The sequence below is a fragment of the Amblyraja radiata genome, chromosome 17 (genome assembly GCF_010909765.2).
Source record: "Amblyraja radiata isolate CabotCenter1 chromosome 17, sAmbRad1.1.pri, whole genome shotgun sequence".
NCBI lineage: Eukaryota > Metazoa > Chordata > Chondrichthyes > Rajiformes > Rajidae > Amblyraja > Amblyraja radiata.
In genome coordinates this window covers 40,841,396-40,865,504 of record NC_045972.1, presented here as the reverse complement: position 1 = coordinate 40,865,504, position 24,109 = coordinate 40,841,396, and the positions used below count along the sequence as shown (strand labels likewise).

General features: G+C 36.5%; 1 protein-coding gene across 2 annotated transcripts in view; it reads left to right on the top strand.

Moving 5' to 3' along the window:
* The window catches only part of nfatc3 (nuclear factor of activated T cells 3), a 112,852-nt gene extending 90,186 nt beyond the window's left edge, over positions 1–22,666 (top strand). For both annotated transcript variants that reach the window (XM_033036302.1, XM_033036303.1), the window contains exon 10: positions 18,454–22,666. In XM_033036302.1, the coding sequence (XP_032892193.1) occupies positions 18,454–18,560 (107 nt within the window). In that variant the 3' untranslated portion in view covers positions 18,561–22,666. The remainder of the gene's footprint in view (positions 1–18,453) is intronic.
* Positions 22,667–24,109: the final 1,443 nt, after the last annotated feature.

Here is a 24,109-nt window from a genome sequence, read left to right as displayed (position 1 = left end):
AGCAGTCCTGTAGTTCTAGATACATTTAACATTTGATGCCATCAATGCAAATATACCTTAATGTCAGATTATCATATGTCCTTGAATGTTTGCTGAAAATTACCCCCTCTAGTTTTAAATTTGCATTTGAGTATGTTTTTCAGTTTAGCTTGATGTCCTTTTCAGCAAAAGGAAATGCTGAAAGTTCTGAATAATGCACACTGACGCTGAGGATAATGCACTCATGCTGAAGATTTTATCTTGCATTTCTGACAGCTGTCTAGCATCTGATCTACCAGAAACACGATTAAATGCAGTCTAGTATAATTATACACAATGAGAAATCTGAAAAGCTGACCACCCAAGAATGTTTACAATGTTCCCTGAAAGACATCTTGTTGAAGTCAGCACCTTTTCATACAAATACAAGGGAAACTCTTCAATCAGAAGATTTATTAAAGACCTCAACAGTGATATGCTTAATGTGTATTCTGACAGGCATCCTTGCCTAAGAATTCATGACCATTCTGTAGATGATTTTTTACTGTAGAGTTTTTGTCTATCATGGACTTGCTTCAATACCTTCAGTTTCAGGAGAAATTAAGTGTTTTCATATATGGAATATAAATGAACAGTGTTTGGAATATTCATTCACCTGCAAATAAATTCTCTGAGCCCAAATACCTCCCTGTCTAAATTATATTCCAAATGCTTAGGACATTTGCAGAGGTTTGCACTTATCTGATGAACTCCTTGCAAATCCACTGGTGCAACTCATGTACTCCAGTGTTAGATCAGTGCTCGGAGAAAGGCCAAGCTGGAGCCTGTGTTTAGGAATAATCCAGTTATGGGTTTATCTGTTGGAAAATGCAGTTGAAACCTATCAGAAGTTGTGATCCAATATTTGTATTTTAGTCTCCCTCAAACATTCTTATGATGGTGCCCTTAGTTGCATAGCTTACCATTAAAAAAGTATTTGAATTCTCAGTTACAATTGCCTGGAATATTTGATTAGATTTGTTGATACGGCGTTTTCTGTGAACTATATCTCATGAGTAATTAATAATCATACCCATTTTGCTTTCACTTAAGGTGACGTGCACAATTAATATTTCATTCATTAAAACCACGTGAATTTGCATGTTGCTTCATTAAACTAAATTTAATATATTGTTAGGAAAATTTAAATCTAGCATATTAAAAAGAATATTAGAATATAGCAACCTAGTCAGCTATTCTAGTAATCCCTTGGGTGCATTTTCCACCACTATCAATTTAATTAAAAACTAATCATTCCATTTATTTTGATGAATTTGTTTTATCCACCCCTTTCCACCCTTATTTGGGTTGCCATTGGAACTAATTTAGTACCTTTTAAAATTCCTCTGTTGTAATAGTGATTTATTACTGTTGGCTTTGGAATTCCAAGTCAAGCTTGATTTTAGTTTTATATTTGATTATACCATTTTATTAGTTCATGTGCGTGCACAAACTTAAAGAACTGCACCAATGATTGTTAAATTTGAGTTGTAAGCCCTCATGAAGCTGGGAATAATCAAATTATTTCTCAATGCGTGTGAATTTAAAAGGAGTGATATTTATTTTTATATATATATTATAATCTCCAGATTTTACCAGGTTGTGTGTGATTAAATTATATATAGATCCAGCAACATAGGTTTTGTTCAAGATGAACTATCTAACATATAAATTGTACCAAAATAAAAACAACCAAAATGAAATAAACTTGGTCATTATTTTTAACAAGCAATTCAAAAATAGTTGATTCTTTTAATGGTGGTCTTCTTAACATAATGGTAGTGTTGTTCCCCTTAATTTAGATCTTAAAATATATTTTTGTGCATTTACTTTTGTAAAAGACCGTTCAGTTAAATGGCTAACTATTGAAGTGAATTTTCATTACAAATGGGTGAATCGTTCATGGGCCAACTATAATAATAACTTCTGCTCTGCTTTTGTTTGATAGTTATGATTACACCTTGGAGTCACAAAAACAATGCCAAACAATTATTAAAAATTGGCATATTTTATTTTCCTTATTTTAGCTCACACATTGTTGGCAGCTGTGCAATTTAGTCCAACCCGACTCTGGATTAGTTCGCAAGGATCATTGAGTCTTTTTTAAATCTAGTTATGTAATTTTTTTTCAGTCATTTCGATGCCCCTTTTACCATTGTACTTTATTTTGCCTACTTTAAATCTATGTCACATTCACTTTAAAACTTTTTGTTCAACTTTTGTAGGTTTAGCCAGAATGTCCTGTTTTATCTTCCATTCTGGATCTAGGCGTTGCAGGTCAAATGCGGAACTTTTCAGCTAAATCAGATTTAGGACAATGTGGTTTTAGTTTGTTCCATTGTCATTAATGGACAAAGCCTTTGTTGTTTTTGTGAGCTTTCTTTATGGGGACAAGTAGAGTAGGTATCATGAAGACTTCTAACATAGTACTGTAGTGGCAGTAATCCTAACAAAGTATTGTGTATTATTTTGTTCAGATTAATCTCTCTAGTGTGTGTGTGTGTGTGTGTGTGTCAATGGACAATGGCTTTATTGAGAATTGTGTGAAATTTCAACATCAACATTTGAAAATTATTAATATTCTGTACCTCAAAATTATGGAGTATGAGCTGAAAAAGGTAATAAATTAAGGGCCATTTCACTTGTAAAGTTTGACATTTTCAGAAGAGCTACCAACGTGTTTTGTCATGTGATGATAACGTCAGTCCTCTGTCATGTGGTGAGACTGTTTCCTATCTAAACATGAACCATGATTTTTATTAAACATTTTTTATTTAATTTTCAAGCCTCCTCAGTTCCTTTTAAGTTGTCTTCAACTTTACATGTTGAGAGAGGTTTTATATTGATAAAATACAAAAAATACTTCTGAGGATATTTTGTAAAGAGCTTTGTCATAATGTGCAAATAGAGGATACACTATCTAAATAGTTTTCTGTAATATGCTGGTTAGAAGTTTAGTTACATGGAAAAGTGTTTAATTTTATACCTTCATCACTATGAATGTTTATCTGTTTAAAACCTAGGAACGAGATGTGGTTTAGAAATCACTTGAGCAAGCAGTTTTTATTTGGCGGGGGTGGGTGTTTAAATTTCAAATAATACCTTGTGGTTCATGTCACGCCAAAACAAGATGGGTCAACAGGAAACAATTTCATATTATGTACTAAGCTATGTTTGTTTTATAATACACCATATTGATGCGTTTAATGCGAGTGTCAACAAGATTTCTTACGAATTGCACTTTGCTGCAATTTACACTCCTCTGCCATTAGTTTTAACAGAATGAGTTGTCCTTGCCATGTTTTGGAACTTAAATTGTCAATTTTACTATGTAAATGGTTTGTGCTTATATATTACAATGTAAGGCAAGTTTATTAATGATTTCTCCAATTATGTTTCTCCAATGCTAAACAGAAAGGAGTTTAATTCCTTTTTGGAAGTAAATAGTTATGAGGTTTTTTTTTAAGTAGAGACTTTAAACAATATTGTATTTTTCTGTCCTTCAATGCTTGAAAGGGTCAGGTAACTTTTTAATGTGGATACAGCAATCTATGTAATAAAGCCTGTGGGCTATTCAGAATCATTGTTGCACAGAAGTCCAGAACTTTGTATCGCCTTTGTGCTGCAAGATTGGCCGTGGACGAGGTAATAACCAGGTAGAATAAGACAAAGGAGACTACAAATGCTGGAGGCTTATGGATCTAACGAAGTACAGCCTTCCTTCCATTTCCTTGCTCAAGATCGGCAAGAACTGCAACAGTCATGCACAGGATGAAGTTGCCTCTAAAATGTGTTTGCGGCCTCGCATTAACTTCCTAATGTAAATGTTAAGGAAAACGGGTAGATGTGAATCTCTTTTTCATCAACATTTAAACTGAAGTTAGGTAAGTTTACAGTGTGCCAATAGGGATTTAAAGAGGCAGATGGCCATTTTTAGGCCAGGCTTTGACGCCATACACTCCATGCAACTCATCACTAAGCTCCAATACCTGGCTCTCTGTACGTCCCTTTGCAACTGGGTCTTTGACTTCCTCATCAGCAGACTTCAATCAGTGTGGATTAGTAACAACATCTCACTGCCCATCAACATGGGTGCACCTCAGGCTAAGTGCTTTGCCCCTTGCTCTGCTCTCTTTATGGACATGACTGTGTGGCTAAACACATCTCCAATGCCATCATTTTCATTGTACCTGTACCTCATTGTACTTGTGTATGGGACACTAAACTTAACTTGGCTTGATGAGATGTTAGTCCAAAGCAAAGCAGAATTCCTTTCTAAGAATTCTCAGTAAACTTTGGTTTAGAATTGAGAATTGTGTAGTTTGCCTAATGTTAGTACATTGCTATCAGGTTTACCAGGTAATTGCATCTTCATTGTTAATAGAGAGATTTAGTATGCATTGCCACTTATTGCCACTTATGGACTTCACAGTGATACATATTTAAGTATTTACTTCAAACTTGCACTTGTAAAACCAATTGATTGAACGTGTTTTGGCATGGAAAAAGTGGCAGTAAAAGTTCTATACAATGTGCGACAGTTTGTGGTTATAGTTTCCACTGAGATGGACGTTGATTTTATCCACATATTGATCAAGCTCTCTCTATCTCAGATAGCTTACTCAAAGTGTCTTGAGTTCAAGTTAACATTTTAGATCTCATAATTTTAAAACCACCTTCTCATGACAGAAACCTGTCAGATTCAAAGACACTGTTAAGCTCATTGTAATTGAATTTCCAAGCTTTTCACTTATAGTTGCTCAAATGCTTTATCTTGTTATAGTTTACTCAATGGGGAAGAGGCTTAATTTTTCTATTTAAAACAAAGCAATATTTTGTTTCAAGGCTTCACTGTTGTATGGTACTCCAGTAGTATTTAGCTTTTATGCACAGAAAAATGACAATTTTCAAGTAAAGATAGGTGTAAATACAAATTCCGTGCATGGTATACTTCATGGTATATAGTAACTTTGTAAGCGCCCTTTATGAGTGACTATTTGTATACTTTGGATATGCAAGCAAAGAATTTCACTGTGACTTTTCACATGTGATAATAAAGCATTCATTCATAAAGATTTTGAAATGGAATCTTATCCTTTGTGGAGGCTAATCCACTATGACTTCAGTTTGCAGACTAAAATCCAAAAAGGTTCTCGCAATTTTGTTTGACTTTTTATGCTTGTTGTGCAGTAGCAAGCAGAGAGATCGTAAAGCAGAAGTGTCCCACTGTGGTGAAATATTTAAGGAGGGACAGTATCCTAAGTTATAGCAGTATGTTGAGAGAGTCTAACCTCCATTTGGACACTCCCAGATACCAATGCCTCCAACCTTACCTAAACCCGCAAACGGTTAGTTAAGATCGAACTAGTGCCTCTTCCCCAGCTCTATAAATCTTGGCAATCTGTGCTCCTGTTGAAATGATGAATATGAACATTGCTTCCGATTGCTGTTCTTGAGTGTATTGCAATTGTTTAAAAAAATCTGCCATTCCAATCCAATTGTTAACCCATTTGCATTGAAGGAATTTATGCAAACAAATGCAGCATATGTGCAAATGTCTTTGGGAATTTACCCTATTTCCAAGAGCATGTGCCTTGAGGTCTGTAAGATCTGCACACCCACCAGCCTCATTTGAAACACTTTTATTTCCCTCTCATCTCCTGGCAGCGAATTGACTCATTCTGAGTCGGGTTGTGAAATTTCAGCCAATCGATTGGCATGGTAAATGTTTCTTTTCAAACCTGTTTAATTTGGGAATGGGTGACAACGCTGTTCAGTGAAGCCTCAAATCTGGTCCTCTAAATTTTCTGCATTAATGCAAAATGAGATGCAGATACAACAGTTCCCATGTTTAAAAAACAAGGTGAAGGCATTATCATGCTGTATTTTTGTACCATCCAGCCTCAGTTAGGGAATCATTGTGCATCTGATACACAGCCATTTAAAAAATAATTTATGTAGACTCTAATTGTAGAAATTTAATTTCATCTTATTTTAGCCAAATTTACTGGCTTGTGTCTGTTTTGGGGAAGAGTACCTCTCTTTTAGAAGAAAAAGTGCACCGAAGAGGCCAGTCCATCTTGCATAGTAAAAAATGCTGCATCAATAAACATCAGGTGGTGCTTCATAATATAGTGTATTTTCAGTTTTTATTCAGTATTTAATGTGGTTTTGTAATTTTCAAATTTTCATATTGATCATGTCTCATGGTAGGCTAAATGTCTTTGTTCATAGCTTCAAATGATTCAGTGCTCAGGTATAATTTCCCCCCTGCTAACTGCTAGTACTCTAAGAACTATATAACTCCACTGGTAACGCAAACGTTTAAAATATTGGTTTGAAGTTTCAAATTAAACAGGTTTGAAAAGGAACATTTAGCATCCCAATAAATAGGTTGATTGGCTGAAATTTCACAACCTGACTCCGAATATGAGTCAATTCGCTGCCAGGAGATGAGAGGGAAATACAAGTATTACAAACAAGGCTGGTGGGTGTGCTCCGAATGGTCTCGACCCAAAATGTCACCCATTCCTTCTCTCCAGAGATGCTGCCTGTCCCGCTGAGTTACTCCAGCGTTTTGTGTTGATCTTATGTTTATGCTTATCCGTAATGCAAAAAATCTCCCAAGTGTAAAATTTGCATATCTGTGCTTCTTAAGAAAATAATTACAGGTTGTTCCCAAGCTGTTTTGAGCAAAAAGCAAAAACATAACCTTTGATATCCGTTTACTGAACGTAAAGCATTCTCTTTTGTCTGCAAAAAATTGGCTATTGGTCTGATTATGTATCAGATTTCCTTTATCAGAATGGTGATTCATTAGTGTGGTCTTGTTAGCAAAGCAAATCCATATACATTGCAATGACCAATGTACCGTTGAGGAAAATCCTTTTGAGTGTAGAAAAGCTGATGGTGTTCTCTAAATTAGTTTTAATCATTAAGTTCCCAGAGAAGCAGATCGTCAAGTCGTGGAGTGAACAAATCAAGAAGTTCTTAGGTTAAAGTACCACATGTAAATAAGCAAGAACTTGACAGGGAGATCAAAAATTACTCAAGATGGAGGACTTTCTTCATTCAGGTCATCAAACCTTTCTTTACTTTTTTTTTTGTTTTTTACTTTTTTGAAATAAATGTTTTAATAAATTGTTAATATAAATGTATTCTCTTTCGGCTAAATCTATGGAAAATGGTAGGTGGCTCACATCAACTTCCCCCAGATCTTTTTGAATTACTTTGTTGCTTCACACTACCAGCTAGTTTATGATTAATATTTGAATGATTGGCCTTCAAAAATAATCTAGTGATAATTTTCTGTCAAATTCTAATTCTTAGTTTACAACTTAGAGCCTTAGATTGTAGCTTTAATGCATTTCCAAATCTGAATTATTGATATTGAAAAATCTCTATTTTATTTTCTGCCATCCCACAAGCAATTTATGATCTGATGAATTCAAAGTCTGGAATATTTCACTTCAGTTGTAAGTTATTTTAGCCAGTTCCCTTTTGAAATAAAAATTATGTGTAGACCCCTGTTCTACAGTGCTTGATGCAGCTGTGTGACCTGCAATGAAAGTGATCCTTTGCGGACTGTGATGGAGCAATATGATCAAATGTCAGTAAACTAAAGAAATGTGTGATTAATATTAACATTTCGATTTATTTAATGCATTTACTTTGGAAATCATACTTTTCATTTATTTTTGTTCATTTAGGCTTAATAGTATGGCAATAAATAGGCAATTGTGAAATATAGACTACTTTTGTAAAGGTGAGGAAGCATGAACAGGCAATGTGGATGGAAATGAATAGAGGAAGAATAGGAAAAAAGTTAGAGCAAAGGCAAGAATGACGATATATTTAAAAAAAAATTTTTTTTTTGAACCCACAAATTTAAAGTCAAGCTGCCAAGTTGGCTGCCAAGTATAGTTTTGTGATTTGTGTTAACGCATCCCGATTTTGATAGTCATGCTTTTCTTAGTTAAATTTTGGTTCCAGACTGCCACTACTGTGGTTTGATGTATTATAAAGGTCCAGAATTAAGTTGGTTTTCAATTTTATGCAGGAGCTTTGATACTACTTTTAACTCTGCAAACAGAGATGAACTTACATAAAGTTTAAAAATTTGGAAGTAAAACGAAAAAATATGTAACTGAGACATTAGGCAGCAAAGAACCCTTGGAAGTTCAAATTTAAAAACAAATCAAGGAAAACTCACCAATGTTACAAAGCTTTTCATTTATGGTTGGTGGCCAATCCTCACATTACAGGACGCCAATGTTTGTATGGGTTTCTCAGCCACAGCTTGGGCCTGATCATTTTAAGCAGCAACGTATCCTGGGTTAGAGGATCAGGATGGGAATGTTTACCTTAATTGCAACCCCTTGGACAATTAAGTCATCTCATGGGTGGCATGATCTATATAATCTTAAAGCGTGGACTGAAACATGAGGAGTAATATTTTTGTCGCAAGTAATAAAAGTGACACACTTAAGCAAGAGGAAGGCTTGACTGCTTTATCTTCAAATAACTTAGATGGAACTGTCTTCATTAAACTTAACTAACCGAGTTCCTGGGAGTTACATGAAACTTATCTCAGAGGTGTGTGGTTTTTCTGCAGTAAATTAGTTGTCACCTGACTTTCCAATATCTTTGCACTCTTTGCAAGGCACAACTTAGGTTATGAAGAAATGCTCTGCTATTGCCTGAATGAGTGCAGGTCCTGCAACATACAGGAACTTAAAAACATTTGATGAAAAGTTGGTTCCCCATCACTTCAATGATTGATTTCCTTCACCACTGGTGCTCTGCGGCTGCTATGTACGCCACCATGAGATGTGCAGCAGCAGCACCTCAAACTCCTGACCTCCACCATTATGAATTCCAAGTCTTTTCTTTATACCCCAATTCGGAGAGATTATTTTCTCTGACGTTTCCCAATTCACGACCGTGCTAAGAATGGGTAAGAATCCTGGACTCTCCATTGCACCATCTTCAGCCAGTGACTTTTTTTTGGGGGTGGGGGGGGGGTGCAGGGAGGAGGTGTTGTCATTTTCCATGTTTCTTTCCTCTACCACCTGTGCCTGCGAATAATAACTGCTCATCACTAATTCCATTCCAAAACCCGGTTGGTCTTTCCGTCTCCCTGGATTGTATTTAGAGATGAATGTAAGTTCCCCAAAGACAATTCATCATTTAAGCATGGTGTAACAAAGTGGGGTTTGTATTAATGCATTAGCAAGTTTTTGATTTAAACATCTTGCTTCACACTATTATACAGAATTGAGAGGCTTTAACTGGGAATATTTACTACAAAATTACAAGAAGTTTGAAATGTTACTATGCATACAGACTAGTGGCCAAGAATGCATTCTCCTCTAAAATAATGGTTGGCTCTTGTAGGATGGTTGGCTGGACCATTAGTAAAGCTGTTGCAGTTAAAATAGTAGGGTGTTACTTCCAGCTGTCAATTTAACTGAGCCAAGAACGTTGGTAATCCAAGAGCTGGTGCTATTCACAGTATCCGTTTGACAATGATGGATTGTAATAAAATGTACTCATTGGAAAGACAAAAGATGCTAGTTTGCAGAGCCACACATAACATTCAGAGTAGTATAGCAACTAAGAATTTACTATTTTCAATTTATCATTGCAGTTTAATTTCTGGATGCAGACTTAACCTAGAATTGGAGCAGATCTGTAAAACCATCAAAGTAAAACCCACATTTGGCTAATTTGAAAGCCTAATTGTTGAAGCTGTTAATGTTCAGCAGTGCAAGCGTGCGAGCCTATAGAGAAGCATGTGGAAATGGCCTTGTGAATTTGATCCTCTGAAAATGGTGTTTTGTTAATGTCACAGAGCTTCTTTTGATCATAGCACTGTAACATGAATGGAATACTGAACTCTTTCAGTTTATTTGGATGGAAAAAACTTCACATAAGAAATAAGAGCAGGAGTTGTTTGCACTGCCATTCATCAAGATCGTGATTGATCATGTATCTGAGAGCTCACATTTGCATTATTCCCATATTCTTGAATTGCCTTAAAATGCAAAATCCTTAGTATTCATTCACAACAGACTGAACCTCCACAACAACTGGAGCAGAGAATTCTAAAGATTCACCATCCTCTGAGTGAAGAGATTTCTCCTCATTTCAGTGCTGAGACTATGAATCTAGGTTCTAAACTGCTCACTACTCCCTGCATCTGACCCATTGAGCTCTGTGAGAATTCTGTAAGTGTCTGAGATCACTTGTTCTTATAAATTAAAGAATGCTGGCCTAGTTTGCTTGGTTTCTCCTCACAATGAGTATCTGCAGCAAGTACATCCTTAATTAAGGAATCCAAAGCAGTATGTAATGATCCAGATACAGTCTGAAGAAGGGTTTCGGCCCGAAACGTCGCCTGAGTCTGAAGAAGGGTTTCGGCCCGAAACGTCGCCTATTTCCTTCGCTCCATAGATGCTGCTGCACCCGCTGAGTTTCCCCAGCAATTGTGTGTACCCACAGTCTCTTCAAAGCTCTGTCCTTCAGCAGAAAGACTTCCTGCATACAGATCTTCTCATAAATACAGATAACGTAACATTTGCCTTCCTCATTGTTAGATTCACTTAACGTGTTGGTTTTTAATGACATTCCCCTGCAAACATCAACGCCACTCAGTCTAACATAATTTAAATGTTAATTTGTCTTTTTTCTGTTTTGATAGCCTCACATTTATCCACATTATGTTCCAGCTACCATGCCAGACTACTCTCATATTCTAATTGGCCTTTAATCAATGTTTTGGTCCTCTACTTTATCTTAACTATAATCTTGCAAATTATTTTATGATGGTAGCTTGAAGTGATAACCAAGTCATATTAATTAAGCAGTACACGTCTTTTTCAGTGTATCTGAAGTTACATGACTGGGATCATGTTTCAAATATATTGCATCAATCTATAAGAATTCTTCAAAATATTGTTTGTGTGCGCGTTTTTCTCATATAGGATTTTGGGGTGATTTTAGACAATGGGTGCAGGCGTAGGCCATCCGGCCCTTCACGCCAGCACCGCCATTCAATGTGATCATGGCAGATCATCCACAATCAGTACCCCGTTCCTGCCTTCTCTCCATATCCGTTAACTCCGCTATCCCTAAGAGCTCTTTCTAACTCTCTCTTGAAAGCATCCAGAGAAACAGTCTCCACTGCTCTGAGGCAGAGAATTCCACACACTCACAACTCTCTGTGTGAAAAGGCTTTTCCTCATCTCCGTTCTAAATGGTTTACCACTTATTCTTAAACTACGGCCCCTGGTTCTGGACTTCCCCCAACATTGGAAACATGTTTCCTGCCTCTAGCGTGTCCAAACCCTTAATAATTGTAATTGTTTCAATAAGATACCCACTCATCCTTCTAAATTCTAGAGCATACAAGCCCAGCCACTCCAATCTATCAACATATGACAGTCCCACCTTCTTTAACCTTGTGAACCTACACTGCACTTCCTCAATAGCAAGAATGTCCTTCCTCAAGTTTGGAGTCAAAACTGCACACAATACTCCAGGTGTGGTCTCACTAGGGCCCTGTACAACTGCAGGAGGACCTCTTTGCTTCTATACTCAACTCCTCTTGTTATGAAGGCCAACATGCCATTCACTTTCTTCTCTGCCTGCTGTACCTGCATGCTTATTTTCAGTGACTGATGAACAAGGACCCCCCAGATCCTGTTGTACTTCCCCTTTTCCCAACTTGACACCATTTAGATAATAATCTGCCTTCCTGTTTTTAGTGAGCATCTTTTAAAATTTTAAGCATTTCTTTTTAGCTTTAAATAGATTTAATTTGCATTTTTAGTGAGCATCATTAGTTGCTTCACAGTCGGAAGTCACATCCAAGCAGAAACATATTGGAGAGGTTACCAAATGTAAGTTTTATTGAGGCAGTGCATGATGCATCCTGGGAATTGAAAGACTTCAAATGTGGAGGTGTAATAATGAAAGAATAAAATAATATGAAGTTATATCTGTATTTAAAACCATGATGCAATAAGAAACAAGAAGATATGGGGAAAATGGATCGTTTATTTGAGCCATGACACCAACTAGATAAATGCCGAGCTAGATATGGGAAGACTGTTATATAGAACTAGATGGTATGTTTGTGCGAATATTGAAATATCTCCAGATAACTAAATGTAATTTTTTTTTAAATTTGGTAAGTGAACCATACGGTCTTATTTTTTTATTTTGATTGTTTTTCTTATTTTGTTTTATTTATGGTGATGGTGTTGCACTGTTTTGTATATATCTCTGTGAAAAATCAATAAAAACATAAGTGAAAAAAAAAACAAGTAGTGGGAAGGATCAAAGCAGAGGTGGATTTTTTATTGAGGTAAGGGTTTAAAAAGTTTTTTTCAGGTAGTTTAATCTTTGAAGAAGTAAGATTTTGTGAATCATTTAAACCTGATAAGGAATCAGTTTACACTTGCATTTGGATTGATATAGATAAGAAGAGGAATATGGGCCAAATGTAGGGAAATAGGACTAGTCCAGAATGTAAACTTGGTCAGCATGGACAATGTGGGCTGAAGGGCCTATATCTGTGATGTATAGCTCTGACTTCATGACTGTTAAAAGAGAAGGTTCATGGCAGCCTGAAACATAAAGCCCTGTTCAATTATTCACCATTTTCATTTCCTTCAAAGTAAAAAAAAATTGATCAACTGATTAGCAATTCAAAATGATCGTTTCCAAAATTGTCAAAATTTAATTTGAGGTCTTTGGAATTAAAAAAAAAATAATGATTGCAGGATTAGAGAGGGGAAGGTATTTCTTCAAAACAACCTGTGGAACTATCTGGTCAGATATTTTCTAACAATACTTACAAAATCCTGATCTTTGCCTGAGAATTTCTACCGGTCTTTTCTTACTATATTTGAAAATCAACTAGGTTATAGAGAAAGCCAAATATGTATTAGCTTTTATTTTCCATACATTAATTTAAATTTAATGAATGTAGCACTGCCATTCTTTGAACATCATTGTAGTCTTAGCTCCATAGAATATGACATTTTGCATTTGTTTAAAATATAACAAAACCAAATTGTAGCTGCTGAAAAGTTGTTGTTCTTCAACTGAATAAGCAGAACACTTTACGAATAGCTTATTCCTATTATTTTAACACAATGGTATGAAACTGAATATTTTTACGATACTATTAACCAGCCTTGTCAATTAAAATATAAATCTGGGTTATTCATTCTGTAATCATATCTGTTTATTCCTTGGATCGCAGAAAACTGAAGGGTCATGATCTTCGCGTATAAGATCACGAGTGGAATAGATGGGGTAAATGCACAGTCTTTCACCCTGAGTAGGGGAATCAAGAAACAGAGAACAATAGTTTTAAGTTGAGACCAGAGAGATTTAATAGGATCCTGAGGGGCACCATTTTCCATGCAGAGGGTGCACGTGGCCCTTGTGGCTAGAGGGATCAGGGGGTTATGGAGAGAAGGCAGGTACGGGATACTGAGTTGGATGATCAGCCATGATCATATTGCAGGGCTCGAAGGGCTGAATAGCCTACTCCTGCACCTATTTTCTATGTGATAGGTATATGGAATGAGCTGCCAGAGGAAGTAGTTGAGGCAGGTACTATGATAACATTTAAAGCTCATTTGGACAGGCACATGGATAGGAAAGGCTTAGAGAGATATGAGCCAAACGCAGGCAAGTGGAACTCACTTAGGCATCTTGTTCGACATGGGAAAGTTGGCTGAAGGGGGCCTGTTTCGTGCTATATGCCTCTGATAACGATTTAATTTTAAAAAGGGTTTTGTGAAGCACACAAAACACAGGACTTTACTCTTTCCCTGTTAGCAGAAGCACTGGTAAGCAAATTAAATTGAGGTAAATACCTTTTAATTAAATTTTCACCTTCAGGGATCAGTGCTATGTTTTTGCTAAGATATCCAAATGATCATTGTTGTTAATAAGCTACTCAGTTAGAAATCAGTCCAGACATTTATGGTTGTCATCGACTATTTTGAAGCATTGACAATAATATATCCTTTGTGCATTTGCAGAAGCAGGTGTTTCATGTGCACGGTGTAAAGGATAAAAGAGATTGTTGACTAACCAACTTTGAGTTAGCAAGCTAATATATAAAAGGAATCCTGAATTATCAATGGTTTATTAGGGTTGTTCATTGTATTTCACCACTTGAGTCCTTCTAAAAGAACACCTCCTGTTCAAATATTTCCACTAATTCATAAATGGAGTTTGGCATCCTGCAGATTTAAAAAGGATTTTTTTTAGTTGAAGAATGACATGTACTACAGCTAGATTTTTGAGAGCATATCAGCTGGATGTACATTTTAACCAGAATATGTGTTTAGAACCTTTTAAAAGGTCACTTGTCTTTCAAGATGCTGTCTGTTTTGAGAGAGTTAAATCTTTTTATGTTTGTTTTCAAGCGTTTGTGTGTGCTACTTTACATTTTTTGTTTTAGTTTAGAGATTTAGAGATACAGCGCGGAAACAGGCCCTTCGGTCTGAGTCCGCGCCGACCAGCAATCACTGTGTACAATAACACTATCCTGCACACACGAGGGACAATTTACAATTTTACCAAAGACGATTAACCTACAAACCTGTGTGTCTTTGGAGTGTGGGAGAAAACTGGAGCACCCGGGGAAAACTCACGCAGGTCATGGGGAGAACATAGAAACTCCATACAGACAGCACCCATGCCCAGGATCGAACCCGGGTCTCTGGCGCAGTAGGCCGCAACTCTACCGCTGCGCCACCTTGTTAAATTGTTGGCTCAGATTTACTTAACTTCCTTTAATCTTTGTACGCGGAAGGAAAATGCTTGTAATTGCTCATTGAGTTATTTGCAAGTATAAATTTGTATAACAATTGTCAGGTTAGAGTTGAAACTAGTTATCAACTAGTTTCACTTTAGATTTTGCAGAAATCATATTTAAGGGTCAAAATATGTGGACAGGAAGGTATAAACCAAATGTCACACTATGTTTGTGCCATTTCAGCTTTTGCTGTCGAATCCAGTGCTGGTTCAGGAGAAGTATCAATGAATGACCCAGTCTGTCGCTCATGATCATGATTTGGAAGAGTAAAACTATCAGAGAAGGAATTGATTCACCCTATTTGTTACAGATAAATGTACAATCTAATGCTGTATCTGGTAAGATAAACTCAAAAAGATGGACTAACTCAGCGGGATAGGCAGCATCTCTGGAGAGAGGGAATGGGTGACATTTCGGGTCGAAACTCTTCAGTCTGAATACACTTGAAAGAGGGAAAGTGCCACTGCTCCATTGTTAAATTGTAGAGTTTTAACTGGTTAAGTTGCCACATTACTCCTGCATACACTCAGGTACCCCGAGTTGGTTTCCAACAATTTTTTTGAACTTCATTAAATGGAGTTGTCCATCTGGTACAGAAGTAGGCATTAATAACATTCATTGGCATGCCTTTTTTTGATGTAAGATTTCCTTAGATCAAATTATTTATGGTACAGGTCTTTAGGTTGCAACAGGGATCTGTGAACTGTGAAATGTATAATTAAACCAGGGCATTGAACTCAACCATATTGCGATGAACTGCGTTCCCACTTGTCAGGAGGTTCCAGCAGCTGGTAAATCCACTCTGTCGGTCTCCTAAATGCTTACTTGTATGTACGGCTGTACATAATTCAGGCGTTCGTAACCTTGGGAGGACAAGTTGTTTGTGTGGAAATACAAGTTCCAACGTAAAACCATTTATAAATATTTATCATGGGAACCTGCCTGAAAACTCTTCTCTTCATTGTAGTTTTAAATTTGTTTGTGGACAGAAACATGTCTATTTATTGTATTTAACATTGTATTTAACATTTTAACCTGGATTCATTTATTTTTTAAAAGGAGCATGTTTGATCCCTCTAGTTTTTGTTTGTGACTTTTTCAAATGATCCAATGGTAAATCTACATTGAATATTTTGAGACATGTTTATCCAATCATTTTTGTCATAACCCCGAATAATCCAGAGTTTGTCTAAATATCAGTGGCAAGTCCATATGGCACTGACTCATTTCAAATGGTGATCTAAGCCCAACAATCTTTCGATCCAAACTGTGGATGCTTTCAGTTTAAGAGTGCCAACTCCATGTAAAGGCATGCCACCATTGTCACGTCACGTTGTCCGGCTTGGTTTCCAGAACGCCAGACAATCTGACAAGTGGACATTTCAATGCACAACACTATCCCACTAAAACTTAACCATAGCGCAGTAAAGGTTACTTCTCCAATGGATTAATCAGAGTTCATTCTTGACATTTTACACACACTACTCTTTTTAATTCAAAGACATTTAATTCAATTTTTTTTGGAAGATTCAGATCATTTAGGAAGTACAGCTACATTGTTATGAAAACACTAAACTTGTGGAGCAAAATAATGAATGGTAAGGAATGAGTAAATGAGAGAGTTCTTCTGAATTGTAACCATATTCCTATATGGTTACGTTCATTGCTTTGATTAATATTTAAGCACTATCGTTAATGAAATACACTGAGAACCTATGATGTCAAATGTAAAGTACATTTTATTTCAATTGTTCAGTTCAATGAGTTGAATCAGTTGAATCCTCAGTTCAAGTACTCATCTAAAAAGATCAAAAGATGTAACTTGATTACACGGATGACCTGTTTTCAGTTACCTACATCTGTGATTCAAGGAACTGATAATTTTACCTGTTTTTGGGTCAACAATATCTTGTGGTTTTCTCATTTAGCCACAAAGCAACTAGTGAAATCATTAACGGATCCACTTACTGCAGAAACAAATTATCCTGTCCAACGCCAGTCTAACAGAAAATTCTCCTTAATTCATGTCAATCTCTGTGAAACTTTTAGGCGTTGACTTTTCTCCAAATTTAAAAAATATATATAATTTCCCTTTCTGACTGCACTTTATTAACTTTCTTAAAATAAAAGACATCACAAAGGCAAGAACATCAAACATTTCCTTTAAGGATTACAATTTGTTACCAAAAATTTGTTTTGTCAGCGAGTAGCCACCTAAAAATAAATCAATGTACAAGCATTTACATCACGATGAAAATCAGAAATTAAACAGAGAAACCTCAGTAGGTCAGGCGGCATCTGTGGAAAGAGAAACAGAGTTACCATGTCAAATTGAAGAACCTTCAAAAGAAAATAGAAAGAGAAATGCAGTTAGTTTTAAGCTGTAGAGAGGTGGGGGACCACGGGAATATCTCCGAGAGACCTGTAATGGCGATGAGCTGCTGACAAAGTAATTTACGATGGCTAGAGCTGCCGGTCTTTCTCTGCTCACACTTGCGTGTTCCAGCCTTCCAAGGTGGAGCTGACCATTTCCTGGCTATCATCCCAGTACACTTCAACAGATGAGTTGAAGTTTGCTGATATTCTCCAGCATTTACTCCAGGTTATCCTACCTTTTTATCCTTTGCCAGGATCTGTAAGAACCATTGATTTAATTAGGAATTTTCAGGCTGAGAGCCAAAAAGTAAAGAATAACATAATATTTTGCTTAAATTAGTCCAATTTGTGAATGTATGCGTTTAATCAGTTGATTTCCTTTTTTTGGATTTGGACAAATTATTAATTTCTAGTAGAGCTGTTGATAACATAAACACAAAGACAGTTTTGACAGCTACCAAAACTAGAGGCAAGGCTCTTCCAGCTGTCGAAAACTGTTAGCAGAGTTCCATGGCTGGACCTTTTTCTGAAGTGACCACAACACTTCATTATGTCTTAAATCCTAACCTCAACTCGAGCCCAACCTTACAACTTCAACACCACCTGGCCAAGTATGATTATATTCCGGATTTGGCTGAAAAAAATTCAGGAAAGTGGCAACCACAAGTTGCATTGATGGTCAATGTGGCAGTAAAATCCTGGCCATTAGGTTTATTTACTTTAGTTTACTTTTACCAATGTATGTTGATCAGATGATATGCTGCTACATTTCCATTCGACAATACCTGCCCTGATTTACTGTATGAAACAGACTCAACTCAATTATAGCACTGTGTTTGAATCCTTGGTCATACTGTTCATGTTGGCATACTTTCCAAGATTGAGCAGCAAATAATATCAGACGGGTTGATATTGGTTTATTCATTTTGGAGTGCAAGTGTTGTTGGCAGGGCCTGCATTTATTGTCCAAGTGATGGCCCTTATTGAACAGCTGCAGTCCCTTTGGTGAGGGTTTCAGTTGAGACAAAATGTTCAAATTCAATATCTTCACCAAAATTGTTGAATCGTTTTAATATATTCACGATGTTAAGTCTGAATGCTGTACTTGATTTGTCAATTATTTAAACAGAACTTTTATTTGATCAGATATTTGCACATTAGATTATTGTCTGTTGCTAGAAATGTCCTGATTTTTCTTCCTTTTTTCTCTCCAGTGAATGAAATAATTGGAAGAGACATGTCGCAGATTCCATCTTCTCGTGCAACAGCACAGTGTGCCTGCCCTGGAGCTTTGGAAAATGAGATACTCGATGGTGTGTAACGTCAACTACAAACAGCACACATTTAATAGTCTTGCTGATCTTCATCAAGTTGTTGCCCGGCATCAATCTCACCCTCACCCCCAACTTTAAGATTTGCTGTGCTTCCAACATTGTGGCCTTTTATAAACTGGAACAGTTGATCCTGGCGTAGTTCTACAAGGGGTGCTGCAGTTCTGTACTGTCATTGAACCATATCGTGTCAGTCCTGCATTGTAATGTTCCATAAATGCTGTCTTCTGTTTCCTGCATTTCACAGCAGTGGGAAAAATAATTCTGAAAAAGCATTTAGGCGACTTTAACAACACTTTGAGAGCCAGCTCTCCCAAAGTAGATTAATTCAAGTAATATGCTGTATATGGAGAATGTTGTACTACATTTAAGGTGATTTGTATCTGCTGTGGTACCTACCTTATATTACACACAGTTTAAGCTAAAATGGGGTCTAGTGAGGTCTGTGGTTTGGTGTTAATATAAATAGATGGTAAAGGAATTGTTGAAAGTAGTGACATCTGCATTTTGTCATTCTGAAGTGCTTGTGGGTTTCTTGAGAATGGGAACTTCCAGAGACAAGAAAACCTGCCCGGTGTAGTTAACATCATGAAACCATCAATGTAAAAACGACTAACAACTTATCTGTTAATAGGAAGCAAAGCCAAATGTACTATTGCATTTGTTTATAAACTTAAATTGGTATCTTATAGATTTAACAGTCCATTCCATCATGGAAGTATGTGGTCAGGATGGGGAGGGAGGGTGGGGGAACCTAACATTCCAAATTCAAGGAGTTTTTTTGCAACTTTAGATGTTCAGGATAGCACAAATACAAGCGCCTTACTAATTTAGCTTTTAGAGTTTGTCAAAAAATAGAGTTAATGCATTTTGTAATAGGACCTATGGAATAAATGCCTTTTACTATGTCACAGGATTTAAGTTGAAGCCATCAAATTTAAGTTAAATGACAACAGTTTGCAGAAGATTTCAAGTGGTTTTGAAGTGTTTTAGTCATTTGCAGTAGCCCATGTGTCTCATGAATCTCCACTGGCTGAGTTTAACCTGCAGGTCCCTTTTAAAAAAAAATAAAAATAAAATAAGGAGTCATCCATGCAATATGGGGATGATGGGGGAGATACTAGTCCATGCAGTACTACACCATTTCATACAGCAGCACTGGTAATTGAGCTTTTATACTTATTTAGGATTGTTTAAATCAGATATATTCTGGTTTGCATCTTAAATAATTATTGATGGAGCTATAATTCATGACGTTGTATTTGGTAAAATGGAAGTAAAATTGAGAAACAAATTGACCTGAATTTTAGGTTGTAATGGTGATGGAATTATCAGCGCTCACTGTCTTAGCACCGGAAAACTGACAGCAAATCCGTGTTTAATGCAGGAAAGGTGCTGTCATTTGATTCGGCCTTCCCTGCAGTTGCTGTGTATTGTACCACCAGAATTGTGGGAAATTGGTTGAATTTAGAGTACGGTATCTAAGCTATTTTCAAGCTCACTGAAAATACTTTTGCTTTATTAAGGTCAAAATGTGTTGTTAATTATTAAAGGATAATGATAGTTTAACAAACTTTCTGGCCCCAAAATTAAATCCCTCGTATAAATAGTCAAAATATTAGTGGATTTTAAAATATTTATTTTTTAAGATATTTATATTTCAGCTATTACCATAATCATTTGTGCAAGTTCCGATCTCTATTTTTCCAAATGAATTGTTTAGAAATGTTTTGCTAAATATTGTGAAAGTGTCTTTTTCCTTTTTGGTTGGCTGTCAAAGAGATTGTTTTAATGTGATTGAGCTGACCAACCAGCTTGATGTAGTGATGTTCAAGAAGGAACTGCAGATGCTGGAAAATCGAAGGTAGACAAAATTGCTGGAGAAACTCAGCGGGTGCGGCAGCATCTATGGAGCGAAGGAAAAGTGATGGTAGCTGGATCATGTTGAATTGATGTAGTGATGGTAGCTGGATCATGTTGAACTGATGTGTGACAGCATTCAACATCAGAAAGGGAAAAACATCCCACTGCCCTGCAAATCTCATTCCCCCCCCCCCCCCCCCCCATCCCCAAGAAACTGCTGGATCTTTGAGGACAGCTCTTTTTGAGATCAATAGCAAGTGCCATCACTTCACCAGTAAGTTCAAAATCTGGGCCTAGTTTTTTCCCCTCAGTGAAACTGCAGCATTCGAAGAACGGGCGAGTAGAGTAGAAGTTCTGTTTGTCTAACTCCATAGCAACCCGAATCATCACCTTCTTAAAAACAACGCAGAAGTCACAGGTGCAGAATACCACTTTAAAAAACAAATTTTAAAGGTGAAATTCAAATGAAGCAGCTCCACCATTGGTCCATTCTGTATTTATGTTTTATATAATATTCAGACTTTGTAAAATAAAACAAATACAAAGAAACAGAATTATGTAATATAGAAAATGAAACAACGGTTGCTGTCATTCCTGTCAGCACAATAATTTGTTCTTTTGTAGGCTTGGAATGTTAAGGAAATTATGATAAATGGAAACAAAGTGTTTCCTACAAAAAAATGTTAATTAACTACCCACCCCAGAAAAAGACAAATCGATGGACAATTCCAATTACTATGAGACTCGTAAAAAGCCCCATACGTAATTAATAGGGAGTTATTTGTTTTGAGTTTTTTTTTAACGTTTGGTGTTGGTCTTCTAACTGCCAAATTGCAATTTCACATTCAATAGTATGAAGTAGTTAATGGAGCAGGATCACATTTTGATGCCCCTGCTCTGAGTATTAGGAAGCTCTGACCTGAGTATCGTTCTTACCGTTAGAATGCGCTTATGCATTAGGGAAAGGTTCGGTTGTTTTCCCTCTCCCTATACTGAACCACTAGCATAATTGTCGGGTTTGGTTTATTTCACATTATATGTAGCACTTATTGCATAAAGTAATCTATGATGACTTGTACTGTTTTCCAGCCTTGCCTTTTAACCTTGGATATCATAGCATGTGGAATTTGCAATGATTGACATACCATGTGAGTTGTCTTTGCAAATTCTCCTACGTGACTTGTGAAGTTGTACTATACTAGTGTATGGAAGATACCCAGAAAATCCTATGCACTCAACCTTCCATTGCCTTCAAATTACCTTAACGCCTGAAGACATAGAAATTCTAGAACTGCTTTAAAAAGCTTGTAGCTGTGGATATCCACTTTTTCCCTATATATATAGATATGGATATATATATATAGATATGGATATATATATATATATATATATATCTGCTTTGTCGAGGATTACATACAACAGGTCTTAATAAAACAGCATTTTGTGGGTTTATTTCTTTAATAAGTATGTAGAGAGAAACAACTTCATGAAACTTGTTTTGTTTTAACTGATTGTCATAAAAGCACAGACTTTAGGCTATGCAAATTCAGCTTTGTTAACAGCACAGTGGAGTTTTGGCCTGTTGGTATTTCCAAAAAAAAAGCTGATATATATGGTGCCCTCTGCGCTGACTGGATGTGTATTTAATTTTTAAAAACACTCGTAGAACTTTTGGAAAACTATAGGGAAAGCCTTAACACTTTATTCAAATGCTACAAAAATCTGTAAATTTCAAAGAACTGTGGTTGTATTTTAGTAAAATAAACTACATTATGGGTACTAGATTATAATTGTGTTAGTTATAAAAAGGATGGAATGGGGATTGTATAATTTGGAACTGAAACTAGCTTCAGTGCAATTATGTTCATCCTTTGGAAAACATTACTGTGTCAATGGAACTGCCATCCTTTTTTTAACCAAAGAATAAAACTTTCACTTGCTGGTGTGAACACTTGCTTTAAAACTCTATTTTTGATACTCAAAACAGATGTCATTCCTAATGGTCGATTTATTCAACAATTGTATGTTTTGTAGAAGGAGTTGAGGAAACTACTACAGGCTACGTCAGCTGTTTTGCAGATGTTTACAGAGCCTTGTAATTTCATGTACATTTTGTATTTTTAAATTTTGTAAGGAATTTTAAGATTGCTGTGCTGTTGAGAGACATACAAATGAAAGAACTTACTCCTAGGCTCTTAAGTCATAGTGTTTAAATAAAATGTAAGATGTGTAACATTGAGTGTTTTTATCAGTTACTTGAAGTTATAGGCAGAAGGCATGAATGTTCTCTTCATAATTGTTATATATTTCACTTCTTGCAAATTCGGTATGAACCCCACACATTTTATAGGCAGAGTAGAAAACACTAACATAAGATGGCACCCACGAGTAAATGATGAAAATAGACTAAATGGCATTGATGAAATGGTTCAGATAATATTCTAAATCTCAGTAGTTACTGATAGGGGCCTACTAGTTGGAATCCGGCCAATGCTTGTTGACAAATAAGTATAAATCCTGAGGAGATAAAGTTGTAATTTATATTTTAAACCAAAGCTGACTAACTAAAGATGCTCCTGCGTATAAATGCATTCCAAAATTCTACATTAAGCTGACATGTAAGCTCTTATAGTTTAGCCATTGCGGTAACGTTTTTAATGCCCCAGTGGGTCACCAAGGATTGTTGGCAAGTAGACCTCTAAAATGGAATAGATTATTCATACCTACATTAAGTCATAGTCTGTTGGTATGCTTTAATATTCTATTAAGTCTATGGAAATGTTCAACTGTTTGCCTAATCCCTCAAGATCAGAATATTTGATAGACATAAAATGCTGGAGTAACTCAGCAGGACAGGCAGCATCTCTGGAAAGAAGGAATGGGTGACGTTTAGGGAGTCGGAGACGGAGTCAGGGGAGAGGGGAACTAGATATATGGAAGGGTAAGGTGTATTATTTTTCAACCTAACCCCACACCTTTTTGAATATACCAAGGCTGTCTTTACCTGTTTGTGACGTGACAGAGTTCAAAACAGTGCAACTGTTTGAGGAGACTGCCGTTGAGTGATTGACCTGCCTGTAGGATAGTGTAAAAATAAGATCGCAACGTTGAGGATGTTTGTCTGGAAGGGGACGTTGACATTGATTTGGAAAATTTTGTAAAGACAGTTTTGATAGTCATCCAGTCAGTGGAAAGACAATACATGATTAAAATTAAGCCATTTACAGTGTATAGGAGAGCAGGGATCACTATTGTCCTCTGAGCCATGTGCTGAGTTTTGAGCTGTGTTTGAGGTCTTCAGTATCAAATGTGTTTTTCCAGAGGACGCTACAGCTTTTGGCAACGCTCGGAAGCTTTGAGTTTCATCTATATCTGCCTTATCTAAGAGGTGATTCTTGATATATAGTGAGAGGTCCAGGTTTTTCAATGTTTAATTGTGGATATTTATCAGAAGGCAATGTTTGAACAGGATTCCATGTGTCCTGCAGATTAGCTCAAGTTGTTGCATTAGGTGCATAATCTGTGCAAGAAAGCTTTACTATCATAAGTCCGTATTAAAATAGGTTCTGTCGTGGACATGTTGGCTAAGAGCTTGCATGGCATCGTGAAGCAGGCATAATATGGAGACAGCTTTGTGTGAGCAGCTGGATTTGAGAAGGATATTCCATTGCCCCTC